The sequence below is a fragment of the Aptenodytes patagonicus genome, unplaced genomic scaffold, assembly GCF_965638725.1.
Source record: "Aptenodytes patagonicus unplaced genomic scaffold, bAptPat1.pri.cur scaffold_605, whole genome shotgun sequence".
Taxonomy (NCBI): domain Eukaryota; kingdom Metazoa; phylum Chordata; class Aves; order Sphenisciformes; family Spheniscidae; genus Aptenodytes; species Aptenodytes patagonicus.
The window spans coordinates 1-12,888 of NW_027472501.1; the positions used below are offsets into that span (position 1 = coordinate 1).

The 12,888-nt window shown below is 66.7% G+C and overlaps 1 protein-coding gene across 1 annotated transcript; it reads left to right on the plus strand.

The window, feature by feature from the left end:
* The first annotated feature begins 654 nt into the window (after positions 1–654).
* On the plus strand, positions 655–12,397 carry RECQL4 (RecQ like helicase 4). Its single transcript, XM_076364118.1, is given in 26 exon segments — positions 655–738; positions 2,380–2,413; positions 2,710–2,819; positions 3,475–3,517; positions 3,520–3,617; positions 4,012–4,348; positions 4,351–4,699; positions 5,382–5,481; positions 6,073–6,202; positions 6,444–6,563; positions 6,886–7,032; positions 7,120–7,212; positions 7,350–7,486; positions 7,682–7,765; positions 7,974–8,162; positions 8,273–8,455; positions 8,584–8,773; positions 9,544–9,821; positions 9,906–10,043; positions 10,334–10,499; positions 10,594–10,723; positions 10,891–11,063; positions 11,173–11,359; positions 11,502–11,667; positions 11,824–11,932; positions 12,038–12,397. Coding segments are annotated over 26 exon segments (3,897 nt in total). The 3' UTR covers positions 12,160–12,397.
* Positions 12,398–12,888: the final 491 nt, after the last annotated feature.

Below are 12,888 nucleotides of genomic sequence, written 5' to 3' on the forward strand. Positions count from 1 at the left end.
AACCAGCCCCCCCCATGACAGGGACCCCCCCACAGCACCCCTAACCCACCACCCCCCCCCATGACAGGGACACGCCACAGCACCCCTAACCCAGACCCCATGACAGGGACCCCCCCACAGCACCCCTAACCCAGCCCCCCATGACAGGGACCCCCCCACAGCACCCCTAACCCACCCCCCCATGACAGGGACACGCCACAGCACCCTAACCCAGCCCCCCATCAACGGGGCACCCCTAACCCACCCCCCCATGACAGGGACCCCCCCCCCCCCAACATGGCGACGCCGCCGGCCCCGCCCACTCACCGCGCGTCCGCGGCCCCCCACTCTCCGCCGGGCCCCTTCACGGCTCCGCTCCGCGCGCTTCCGCGCATGCGCGCTGACGCCCAGCACCGCCCCTTCGCCAATCAGAGAGCGAGACCCACCAGGGAGGCGGGCCCAAAGCCGTTCCTCGGCGAGGCCGGCGCTCCTCGCCCGCCTCATTGGCTTCTGCCTGCTGTCCGTCGCCGCTCCCTCCCTTCCCATTGGCCGAGGCGCGGCGGGAGCGGGAGGTTCGCTCTCCCGCCGCTCTGAGGCCGGCCGCCTGGGTCCCCCCCGCCGGACCCCCCCGGGACCCGGGGAACCGGCCTGGCGTCCGGCCCCGCTCTGGGCGCCATGGAGCGGCAGCGGGAGGTGAAGGTCCTGCTGAAGCGGTGGGAGGCGGCTTTCCTCCGGGAGCGGCGGAGGAAGCCCGGCCAGGTGCCCGGCGGGGGGGCGGGGGGCGTGGGATCGAGCCCCTTCCACCCCCCGAGATCGAGCCCTTCCCCCCCCCAGGATCGAAGCCCCTTCCCCCCCCGGGATCGAGCCCCTTCCCTCCCCAGGATCAGGCCCCTTCCCCCCCCCCGGATCGAGCCCCTTCTCCCCCCCGGGATCGAGCCCCTTCCCCAGGATCGAGCCCCTTCCCCCCCCAGGATCGAGCCCCTTCCCCCCCAGGATCGAGCCCCTTCCCTGGGATCGAGCCCCTTCCCCCCCGGGATCGAGCCCCCCCCCCCCCCCGGGATCGAGCCCCTTCCCCAGGATCGAGCCCCTTCCCTGGGATCGAGCCCCTTCCCTCCCCGGGATCGAGTCCCCCCCGGATCGAGCCCCCCCCCCCAGGATCGAGCCCCTTCCCTGGGATCGAGCCCCTTCCCCAGGATCAAGCCCCTTCCCCCCTGGGATCGAGCCCCTTCCCCCCACCCCGGGATCGAGCCCCTTCCCCCCCCCAGGATCGAGCCCCTTCCCCCCCGGGATCGAGCCCCTTCCCTCCCCAGGATCAGGCCCCTTCCCCCCCCCCGGATCGAGCCCCTTCCCCCCCCCGGGATCGAGCCCCTTCCCCAGGATCGAGCCCCTTCCCCCCCCCAGGATCGAGCCCCTTCCCCCCCAGGATCGAGCCCCTTCCCTGGGATCGAGCCCCTTCCCCCCCCGGGATCGAGCCCCCCCCCCCCGGGATCGAGCCCCTTCCCCAGGATCGAGACCCTTTCCCCCCAGGATCGAGCCCCTTCCCTGGGATCGAGCCCCTTCCCTCCCCGGGATCGAGCCCCCCTCCCCGGGATCGAGCCCCCCCCCCGGGATCGAGCCCCCCCCCCAGGATCGAGCCCCTTCCCTGGGATCGAGCCCCTTCCCCAGGATCAAGCCCCTTCCCCCCCTGGGATCGAGCCCCTTCCCCCCACCCCGGGATCGAGCCCCTTCCCCTCCCCAGGATCGAGCCCCTTCCCCCCCCCGGGTTCGAGCCCCCTTCCCTGGGATCGAGCCCCTTCCCCCCCCGGGATCGAGCCCCTTCCCCCCCACCCCGGGATCGAGCCCCTTCCCAGGGATCGAGCCCCTTCCCCTCCCCAGGATCGAGCCCCTTCCCCCCCCGGGTTCGAGCCCCTTCCCCCCCTGGGATCGAGCCCCTTCCCCCCCCTGGGATCAAGCCCCTTTCCCAGCCGGCTGCCAGCCATGGGCTCCAGCCCACACCCGGCTTGGGCCGGTGAAACCTCCCGGGTGTCCCCTGGGGAGGGCTGTGTCCCCCCCCACCTCGCCGGGAGCCCGTTGACCCGGCCCTGGCTCCTGCAGCCCCTTTTCGGCGACATTAAAGCCGAGAGAGGCTCCCCTGGCCGAGGCCAGTGCTGCTTCTTTTTCGGTGAGGAGCGTCCCGTACCCAAAGAAATCACGGGAGAACAGGCGTCCCGGAGTCGGGAACAGGCGTGACGCTGCCCCAGCCGCCCTTTCCTTTAAAAAAACAACCCCAAAACAGCAAAAAAACACACCCCAACCCCCCCCCCCCCCCCCCCCAGCCCTCTCTCGTTCTACCGTAGCGGAAAATAACCACCGTTCGCTCCGTCGCCCGAAATAACGACCTCTCGTGTGTTTGCCTCGCAGGCCGACATCGAGGCTGCTCCGGAGGACACCAGGCGTGAGTGCCGGCCCCGCCGCCGCCGTCCCCCGGGGGTATTTTCGGCTCCCGGATGGTGCTGGGCTCCCCCCCCCCCCCACGCCGCCGCAGCGGGCGGCAGGAGCTGTGGGTGCTTCCCGGGTGGGGGTGACGCCTCGTGCCGAGCCGGACCCTCGTCGTCAGGACGGTTTGACGTCAGGGAAATTTGGGGCGGGGGGGGGGATGTCTTTCGGCGGCGCGTGGGGATGCGGGAACTGCTGGGGGTTTTCCGGTAAGTACCAGAGACGCTAAAAACCAGCCTTGATGATCCGTCGCAGGGCTCTACGAGGAGTACAAGACGCTCAAACGGCAGGGCGAGGAGTCGGATCCCTCCCGGAGAAACCCCTCCGGCCGACCGGCAGCCCAGGAGCCCCCAACCGCCGAGCAGGTACGGGAGAAACCCCTCGTTTTGGCCTTGGGTTTTATCTCCGGGAGCCTCGAACACACACACCCCCCCCAGCCCTCCCCGAGACTCGCCCTTGATGCGAACGCTTCGGGGTGTTTCCGCTTCGCCCTTTACCGCAGGCAAAGCCCTCTTCGTCCCGCCCGTTTCTCAGGGGTTTATTTGACCTTTGCAGGGAAAATGGGCTGATTAGCGCCGTATAATGCCTGTTTTTGACTTAGCGGACGAATAAGACGCCCCAAACAGAGCATTATAAAGAGGCCGCGGGGGCGGGAGATCCAGCGCCCCGCGATCCCTCATGCCCTTCACCGCTCGCCGGCGGCCAGGCTGCCGAAAGCCCGGGCTCGTTTTAACCGGCCTCTTAACGAGGCGACGATCGAGCCAACCCCTGTGCTCAGGCTGAGGTGTTAAATGCCCCAGAGCTCCCATTTCTCGCCCCAAACCGCGCTGGATGCGCTGCCTGCAGCCGAAAGATGCCGCGGCACCGGTAACACCGCGCTGCTTCTCCAGCGGCTTTCTCCTCTCGGAGGTATCGGGGCTCGTCTCCGCGATAGGATTCACGGGTTTGGGTTTAAAAGTTTGGATTTAACAGGGTTTCGGATTCAGTGGTTGGATTTAATGGTTTGCGGTATCCTTGCAGGCGCCGGACTCCGGTTGTTGGGGCGCGCACCTGAACCGGCAACCAAAAACCCCCGGGCCGAGCGCCGCGGCCGCGCCGTGCCGAAAGCCTCGGCGCAGTACTACGGGATGAAGCTGAAATCCAACCTGGGAGCTGCCGGGAAGGTCAGGGCCGGCCAGGGATCGGTGCCACGGCCCAGAGAGAAGCTTCTCGTGACCCTTTTTTCCCCTCTCTGGCCGCTCCGAAATGGCGGCCCCCTCTCCGCCAGAGCCCCCCCGAAATGGCGGCTCCCTCCCGCCAGAGCCCCCCGAAATGGCGGCTCCCTCCCGCCAGAGCCCCCCGAAATGGCAGCCCCCTCTCCACCAGAGCCCCCCCGAAATGGCAGCCCCCTCTCCACCAGAGCCCCCCCGAAATGGCGGCTCCCTCCTGCCGTTAGCTGGGGGGTGGGGAGCGCCCACAAACGCCGGCGGCGAAGGTCCTGTTCGATTCGGGGAGGCGGGGTGCGGAGTTTCGGTGCGGACAATCTGACCCCCGCCTGTCCTTCCCCCCCGTCCGCAGGAGATACCCCTGACCCCGAGGAGGACCCCGACTCCCAGGAGGAGCCCGGCTGTCCCCGGGCTTCAGTCAAATTCAGGGACAGGTGACAAAGGCACGGCGCCAGCGGAGGCTTCGCAGAGCGAGGGAGGCGAGCCGGGAGATCTCCTCCTTCCTCCCTCGGTGTCGGGGCTGGCCCCCATCATCCTCACTGCGGGTTGAAACCCCCCCGCCGCCTCCCGCCGAATAAATTCCAGCGCTGAAGCAGACGGTGGCGCGGAGACTGGCTCGCTGGATCCCGCCTGGCTGCAGAGGTGCCAGGGGACACCCGGGAACGAAGGGACGATGCTGGGTGTGGCGGAGGAGGGGAGCGGGGAGAGGTCGGACGGGCCCCCCCAGAGCAGGAGCAGGGTGGCGGGGGACCGTCGGTGGGAGATTCTGGAAGGAAAAGGCCACGCGGAGACAGAGACGGTGGAGACGACGCAGCGGCTCCCCCGAAGCTCAGGCGGTGCCGCCGAGGCTCGGCCGAGGGAGTGTTCGGCGCTGCCGGCGGGCTGAAGCAGAGCGAGGAGGAAGAGGAGGAGGAAGAGCGCGTGGCGGCCCAAAAGGAGAGCGAGAAGGTGTCGGATCCCTCGGAAAACATCCTGGGGGAGTTGGAGGAGGAGGAGGAGGAGGAAGAGCCCAGATCCGCCCGCAGAGCCGTCGCTGCCAGGTAGGTCCTGCCGACTTCCCGGCGATGCCGGTGTGCCGGCGGTGCTGCCGGGCGCTCGTGCCGCAGGTTCACCTGCCTCGGCGCAGCTCACGGCTCGCTTCAAACTCCCGCCGCGGCAGAGTGGGGGGGGGGGTGGTTATGTTGCCGGAGCCCTTCAGGTCCCGGCCCCTGCCAGCGTTCCCTCTTGGACACGAAGCCGGGAATGAAACCGAACCGAACGCGGGCTGCGGCGCTGCCTCCTGGCGCTCGAAAGGGCCGAAACGTGGCGGGAAAAGGACGCCGAGGGAGCCAAGGGGGCTTTTTCCCATCCGTTTCTATAAATAGCGAGCTGTTTTTTCCCCTAATTCCTCCTTCTTTGCGTTAGGTCGGGAATTTCGGAGGAGGGAAGGAATAAGTTTGGGGGCGGGGGGCGCTTTTTAGCCCTGCGTGCCTTTCGCCTCCCCCCCGCCCGCCCCGAGCGTCCGCGTCGCCTTCAGTCACGTTTAAGGGATGAAAGAGTTAGAGATTATTTCCCTCGAAGCCCTTTCGCCGGCAGGGCGCCGGGGCTCTGCCCGCTCCTGCCCGCACCCAGCGCGGGCAGGAGCTGGGGTTGGGGGGCGCGGAGAGGACGGGGACCCGATGACACCCCCCGGGGCTGCCGCACGCGGGCAGGGGGTTCCTAGCCAACCTCTCTTCCCCGCAGAGCACCCCCGCAGAGAGGCGGCAACTTCGTCAGGCTTAACCTGAAGAAGAAATCTCACGTCCGAGGTTACGCCCTGCGGGGAAATCGCCTTCGCAAGCAGGTAACGTCCCGCCCGGCGGCTGCCTCGGCGCTGCCGGCGTCTCCCCGGGGCATCGCCGAAAGCCTCCGGCCGGCCGGGACCGCGCTGCTCGCCCCCCTCTCGCCCGTTTCCAGTCAAATTTAAACTCCTCCGGTCCAGGATGAATTTAAAACTCCCCCAGCTCTCGCTCGTCTTCACGTTGGTCTCTGAATTTCCCTATTTTACCTTTTAGTTAATTGACCTTTATTTTTGAGTCGTCCCCAGCTCTGTGACGGCGCAGGAGAGCGGCGCAGGCAGGAGGCACGGCTCAGCTCCCTGCCCTGCCCGCCGCTGCCTGACTTCTCGGCCTTTTCAGCATCAGCTCTGCAACGAAAAGCTAGGATTGTATTTTTTTTAATAGCTCCCCTTTAATTAATGTGAAATCCTTCGGGATCATCTCTTGGGGGAGGCAAGCATCAGCTGGAAGAAAATTGCCTTTAGTCTTTAAAGCTTGGCGTGTTTATGCAGCGCTTTGGCAAACGCCCGGCGCCGGGGTGAAGTAAAATATAATAAAAATATGCTTTTATTAACAATAAAAGTATAAAAATAACGGGAGACGGTCCCGCTTCGCAGGTGTGGAAGCAGAAGTGGCGGAAGAAAGCGGAGCGGTTCGGGGGAGGCGGCGGATCCGTCGACCAAAGCTCGGACGTCTGCTTCAGGTGCGGCGGGACGGGGCACTGGGCCTCGGCGTGCCGGGGCCGAGGTAAGGCTCTGAGCGCCGTATTACGGGGTTGGTTTGGCAAAGCCCTGGGTCGGGTTTAGGCTCTGGCTGTGCCGGAGCGGAGGCCGGAGGATGGGGAGCGTCGGTCGGGCTTTCCCACCTCCCCCTCCGCTGTTGGCTTAAGGATTTTCAGGGATAATAACTCGTGGGAAGAGGGTGAAAAGATGAGGCGGTTTCTTTACCGTGGATTTAAGTAGAGAAGGGACCCGTTTCCCGCCCGCAGAGACGGCTGCCGGCCCACTGCCAGAGGAGAGCGGCCACGCCGATGAAGAGGAGGAGGCTCCCCTGCCCACGCTGGAAGAAGTGGCTCGCAGGACCAACACCGTCTGCCGAGAGCTCTCCGGTGAGGCCCCGTGCCTTGCCGGGCTGCCGGCTTGCCTCGCTCTCCGCTGACACGCCGTGGCTGGCACTGGGATGAACCCCGGGAGACGCGGAACCGTTTCCTTTTCCCCCTGGGAAGTTCGTTTGTGCTCCCCGGAGGGTTTGCCTGGGATCAAAAGGTGGTTTTGGGCAGCCTGGGTTTGTGCCGGGACGCGTCTCCTCCGGGAACGCCAGCCTAAAACACGGGCAGACTCAACGGCGCTTGCTCCTGCGCGGCGGTGGGCGTCCAGGCAGGGCAGGAAAAGCTGCCTGCGGGTCCCGACTGCTGCCTTCATCCCCGACAGAGAGCGGAGGCGGCGACCGGGAAAGATCCGAGAAGATTTTGGAGGCGACGACTTACCTGGATGTCCGGAGGCCGACGTACGAGCCGCCCGCTCCCCCCGCACCCATGGAGCCCCTCTACAGCCCGGGGCCGGAGGGGAAGGTGCGAGGTACGGCTCCCCGAGGCGCTCTGCGCGGGGCCGGCTGGGTTTCTCCCCTCTGGTCCCCGTCCGACTGGGGGTCCTTCCCCCCCGCAGAGACCCCGGAGGAGGTGTTTGAGGCTCTGAAGGCGTTGGGCTACAGCTCCTTCCGCCCGGGCCAGGAGGCGGCCATCATGAGGATCCTCTCGGGTGGGTTTGGTTCCCCACCCCACCCCACCCCACCACGACCTCCTTTCCTCCGCGGGGTTTGGGCTCCCCGTCATCCCCTCCCGTGCCGGGCGGTCGGGTTGTCCCCCAGCTAAGTCCCCAACCCCTCGTTCCGCCAGGCCTGTCCACGCTGGTGGTGTTATCGACGGGGATGGGGAAGTCCCTCTGCTACCAGCTCCCCGCTTACCTCTACCACAAGCGCTCCAAGTGCGTCACCTTGGTCGTCTCCCCTCTGGTGTCCCTGATGGATGACCAGGTACCGCTCGGGTGTCCCGGTTCTCCCGCCCCCGCCCCCTGCGGGGACGCTGCTGGCTGCCGTGAAAGGCTCGCGTGAGCCCAAAACGGGGAGGTGGGTGTCCCAAGGGGGTTCCCCCCACCCACCCGCCCGTCTCCCCACGTCACCGGAGGCCAGCGTGTCCGCCCGCGGGGGGGTGACGGGCTTCGCTTCCAGGTCTCGGGGCTGCCGCCGTGCCTGAAGGCCGTCTGCATCCACTCCAACATGACCAAAGCCCAACGGGAAGCGGCGATGGAAAAGGTGAGGGACTGAGGGCTCCGAATTCTCTGGGGAGAACCGTGCCTGCGAGGGTCTCCCGGCGCTGCCGTGCCCCTGGAGCCGCGTGATCCCGGTGAGGGCAGCGCCGGACGGCTGCGGCGCCAGGTCCCGGGCCGGGCCGTTCCCCTGGGAGAGCGGGCGAAGCACCCCTTGTGCCGCTCTCCTTCCTGATCCGGTCTTCCCGGTGCAGGTGAGGCAGGGCGAGGCGCAGGTGCTGCTGCTGTCCCCCGAGGCCCTGGTTGGCGGAAGCGGATTGGGATCCGGCTGCCTGCCCTCCGCCGATCGCCTGCCGGCCGTGGCCTTCGCCTGCATCGACGAAGCTCACTGCGTCTCCGAGTGGTCCCACAATTTCCGTCCCTGCTACCTGCGGCTCTGCAAGGTGCGAGGAGAAGCCGGGAAGGGGTGGGGGGAAAGCGCATCCCGAGGGGAGGGAACCCGTCGGGGCGAGGAAGGGCGTCGGGCTCCCCGCTTTTTCCCTCCTCTTGGCAGGTTCTCCGGGATCGCCTGGGCGTGCGCTGCTTCCTGGGGCTGACGGCGACCGCCACCCTGGCCACGGCGCGGGACGTGGCCCAACACCTCGGCATCCCGGCGGAGGAAGGGATAACGGTGCGCTCCGCCGCCGTGCCCCCGAACCTGCGCCTCTCTGTCTCGATGGACAGGGACCGGGATCAGGTAGGGACGAGGACGGGTCTGAAGAAATGGGATTTGTCGCCGTGACGCTGGATCCGGGGTGGATCTTGGAAGAGGGAAGATCCCCGGCCTTTTCGGGGGGGAACCTGAGCCCCCTCCTCTGCCCGCAGGCCCTCATCTCCCTGCTGCGAGGGGAACGTTTCGGGTGCCTGGACTCCGTCATCGTCTACTGCACGCGGCGGGAGGAGACGGCTCGCATCGCGGCGCTCATCCGGACCTGCCTCCAAGGAATGCCGCTCGAGGAGCCCGCCAGAACCGGGGAGCCGGGGCGGGACGCTGCCGAGAGGAAGAAAGCGAAGGGTAGGCGTCACGGCCTCGCTCTCCGAAAGGAGTGAGAGGCCAAAATGTCCCCGCCCGGTGAATCCACACCGGAACGGAGATTCCCTAGGGAATGAGCTGCGCTTGCGGGACTCTCCACGGAGGTTTCTGGCTCCGTCGGCCGCTTCACCCCGGGAGAGAGCGCTGCTCCCGACGGCAGCAAAGCATTTATCGTCCCCCCGCCCGCCTCGGAGGCTTTCAGGCCGGGCTTTGGTTTTTCTGGTGACGGCCGATGCCGAGGGGTGCTTGGCCGCCGTCGTTAATAAGGCTCGATGCTGGGTTTAGCACGCAGGGAGCCTTCGTCGTGCGGCTCTTGCGGGGGTTTTTTGGGTTTTTTTTTTTCTTTTCCAAACCTCGCAGCTGCGACTTGGGAGTCTTTTATTCTCCCTCGAAATCCCCACCGTGATTCCGTGGCTGAGCTCTGCCTCGCTGGAAGCGTTCGGCCCTCGGGGATCCTCTCCCTCGCCTGCTTTGTTTGCTGAAGCTGGGCGAGCTCGTGCCATCCCCCTTCCAAACCAGCCGGGGCTTGACGACTTCTGGCAGCTAACGAGGAGCTCGCACCCCTTCGCTGGGGAGCAGCAGCCCTGCTCCCGCCTGCAATATACCCCCTCCCCGGGGCCGATTTCTGCCCGGGCAGAGTTTCCTGCCGTTTGCTGCTCATTTCCATCCCTGATTTAATTAGCAGCTGTCCTTTTCCCGACGGAAATCGCTAATTAAATGCCGTTAAAGCCTCTCTCCCCGCTTGCTTTCAGCCAAGAAGAGCGTCCGCCGCCCGCCGAAGTGGATTGCGGACGCTTACCACGCCGGCCTATCCGCTGCCGAACGCCGCCGCGTCCAGAAGAGTTTCATGAGCGGCCAGCTCCGCGTGGTGGTGGCCACGGTGGCTTTCGGCATGGGGTTGGATAAACCGGACGTCCGCGGCGTCGTTCATTACAACATGCCCAAGAATTTCGAGAGTTACGTCCAGGAGGTCGGCCGGGCAGGGCGAGACGGTGAGCCGGCTCACTGCCATCTCTTCTTGGACCCGGAGGTAATGCCAGCGGGGTGGTGGGGGGGGGGAGGGTTCCCCTAAATTTTTAGGGGTCTTCCCCAGGGCTCACCGCTGCCTCCCCAGGGCGGGGATCTCCAGGAGCTGCGGCGCCACATTTACGGCGACACGGTGGATTTTTTCACCGTCAAGAAGCTGGTGCAGAAGGTTTTCTCTCCCTGCAAGTGCCTGGAGCTGCACCAGAAACACCAGGACGTCGTCGGGGTGAGGGAGGGGCTGAGGACCCCGCTCCTGTGGCCTTGCCAGCTTCTTAACTCATTAAGTAACGAGCTGACTCGTGGTAGAAAACCCTTTTAATTGTTGGGTGGCCGCGTCGGGGAGCTAAATCGGTTGAGGGAAGTCTTGGGAACACCGGGAGCTGGGGCGAGGCGAGCCGTGGTGAAGGATCTGGCCAGGAACGGGCGGGAGAGCGGTTGGGCTGTCCCAAAAGGCAGGCAGGAGCCTGCCCGTCCTCTTAACCGGTGCCGCCGCGCTGCATGACGTGTCCCTCGCAGGACAGGGAGGTGGAGGACGCCGAAATGGCCGAGCTCTTGGAAGAGGAGGAGGAGGACGGCAGCGCGGCGAGGCAGAGCGGGCAGCGGCGGCGGCGGGTCTGCTACAAGCACGAGCGAGCCATCCCCGTCCAACAAACCGTGGAGTCCCTGGACATACGGGAGGAAGGTGAGGGGGGCGGAATCGACCCCCAGCGAGGCCGGCGGAGGTCCCGAAGGGGATCGGGATCCCCCCGCACCTCCCCCGCTCTCCTCTCTCACAGGCATCGAGACCCTCCTCTGCTACCTGGAGCTGCACCCGCAGCGCTGGCTGGAGCTGCTGCCTCCCACCTACTCCTCCTGCCGGCTGCTGTGCTACGGGGGACCCCGGCAGCTCCGGGCTGTGGCACGGAGGTTAGAGCCCACGCCGCGGCGTTCCCGGGGCGGGGGGGGGTGGCTGGAGCCCCCGCGGCGTGGTCTCTGCCGGCTGAGAGCCCCACCACAGCGCTGGGGTGTGTCGGAGGTAAAAATCGGGCTCCAAGCCGCGGTGGCAGCGGGTTTCTGGTGTCTCCTGCCCTCAGCTCTCCCCCCATCGCCGTCTTCCTGGCCCGGGAGCGCCTGGCAGGGAGGGACCACGGCCACGCCAGCTCCCTGGAGTTCGACGTGGTCTCGCTGAGCGACTCCATGGGTTGGGAGGTGGCGTTGGTGAAACGCGCCCTGCGCCAGCTCCAGTGGGATCCGCACCTGCGGCAAGGTACCGGCGTCCCCGGGTTCCTCGGGGGGGGGGGGGAATCCCTCCTGCGCCGCCGGCAGCTGGCCAGGTCTCGGTGGGCGCCGGCTCAACCAGCTCTTGGTGCCTTCAGGGAGCCGCGGTGAGGGGAAGAGCGGGGTCCTGGTGGAGTTCGGAGACCTGTCCTTCCACCTGCGCACCTACGGCGACCTCGCCGACCGGGAACTGGACTCCGTTTGCGATTTCCTCCACCAAAGGGTGGTGGCCAGGGAGAAGATGGCTCTCGGCCAGCTCCGCGCCTGCTTCCGGGCCTTCCAGAGGTGAGCGTGGGTGGAGAAGACCTCCCAAGCCCTGCAGACCCCTCCGTGTGCCGGCCCCACGGTCGCCCGCCCTCCCGTCCCTCCTGGATTTGGGGCCAGTTTTGGTACTGGGAAAAGGGAGGAGGTTGACGCCGGGGCGCAGCGTGGCCTTCCAGACCTGCGGCCCTCACCCTGCGGACGAGGAAGAGGAGAGGAGCTCCTGCCTGAAGGCTCTGCTCAGCAACTACTTCCAGAAGGAGCCCGCTGGCGAGCAGGCTGAGCGTGGCTGCGAGGAGGAAGAGGAGGAGGAAGGTCTCGGCGATGCTAAAGTGAGCAAATCCCCTTTTATTGGGAGCTGCTTCGGGCTCTGACCGGCGGCCGGTATTTCTGGTACGCAGCAGCTCCGGTTTAGATGAGACCGGGGACGGGTTTGGGGTGAGGAAGAGGAGGGACGCGACCCACCCGCCCTCTCCTTTCCCTCGCAGCTGCGGGAGCAGGAGAGCCAGATCCGCGCCGACATCCGCCATTTCCTCGCCGTCCGCCCGGACGAGAAGTTCTCCGGCAGAGCCGTCGCCAGGATATTTCACGGCATCGGTAGGAGAAGGCTGGGGGCGGGTGCCGAACTGGGCTTGTTCCACCCGGCTCCGGCCCCTGCCCGTCCCCTCCCTAACCGGGGGCTTCTCTGCCCGCTCCCCGCAGGCAGCCCCTGTTTCCCTGCCCAGATCTACGGCCGCGATCGCCGGTTCTGGAGGAAACATCTCCCCTTCGACTTCCACCGCCTCGCCCGCCTGGCCGCCGAGGAGATCTTGGCCGGCAGGTGAGGGTGGGAGGCAAAAACGCCGGGGCCGCCTCGCGCTCGAGGGACGGCGATGCCCTACGGGACGTCACCGTGCTCCCCCGGGGGTTGCGCCAGCCCCCTGCCATCTGCCCGTCACACACACACCCCCCCACGGCGGGGGGGGACGACGACGCCCGCGCCGAGCCTTTCCCTGTGCCGGCGGGGATTTTTATCGGGATTTTATCGAGGAATTAATAAAAGGCCCTGACTTTTAACTCCCAAAAACCCGCCCCCCCTTCGCCTGCGCTTTGCTGCCTGCGCCCCGGGGAGTGAAGGGGCCGTGGGTGACGCGGGCGGCTCACGGCTTGGACGGGCGAACTCTGCGCTGGGTCAAAAACCGGCTGGACGGCCGGGCCCGGAGCGTTGCGGTGGACGGAATTAAATCCCGTCGGCGGCCGGTCACGAGCGGCGTTCCCCAGGGCTCAGTTTTGGGGCCGGTCTTGTTCAATATCTTTATCGATGATCTGGATGAGGGGATCGAGTGCACCCTCAGTCAGTTTGCAGACGACACCGAGTTGGGCGGGAGTGTTGATCTGCTCGAGGGTAGGAAGGCTCTGCAGAGGGACCTGGACAGGCTGGATCGATGGGCCCAGGCCAACTGGATGAGGTTCAACAAGGCCAAGTGCCGGGTCCTGCACTTCGGCCACAACAACCCCCTGCAGCGCTACAGGCTTGGGGAAGAGTGCCTGGAAAGCTGCCTGTCGGAAAAGGA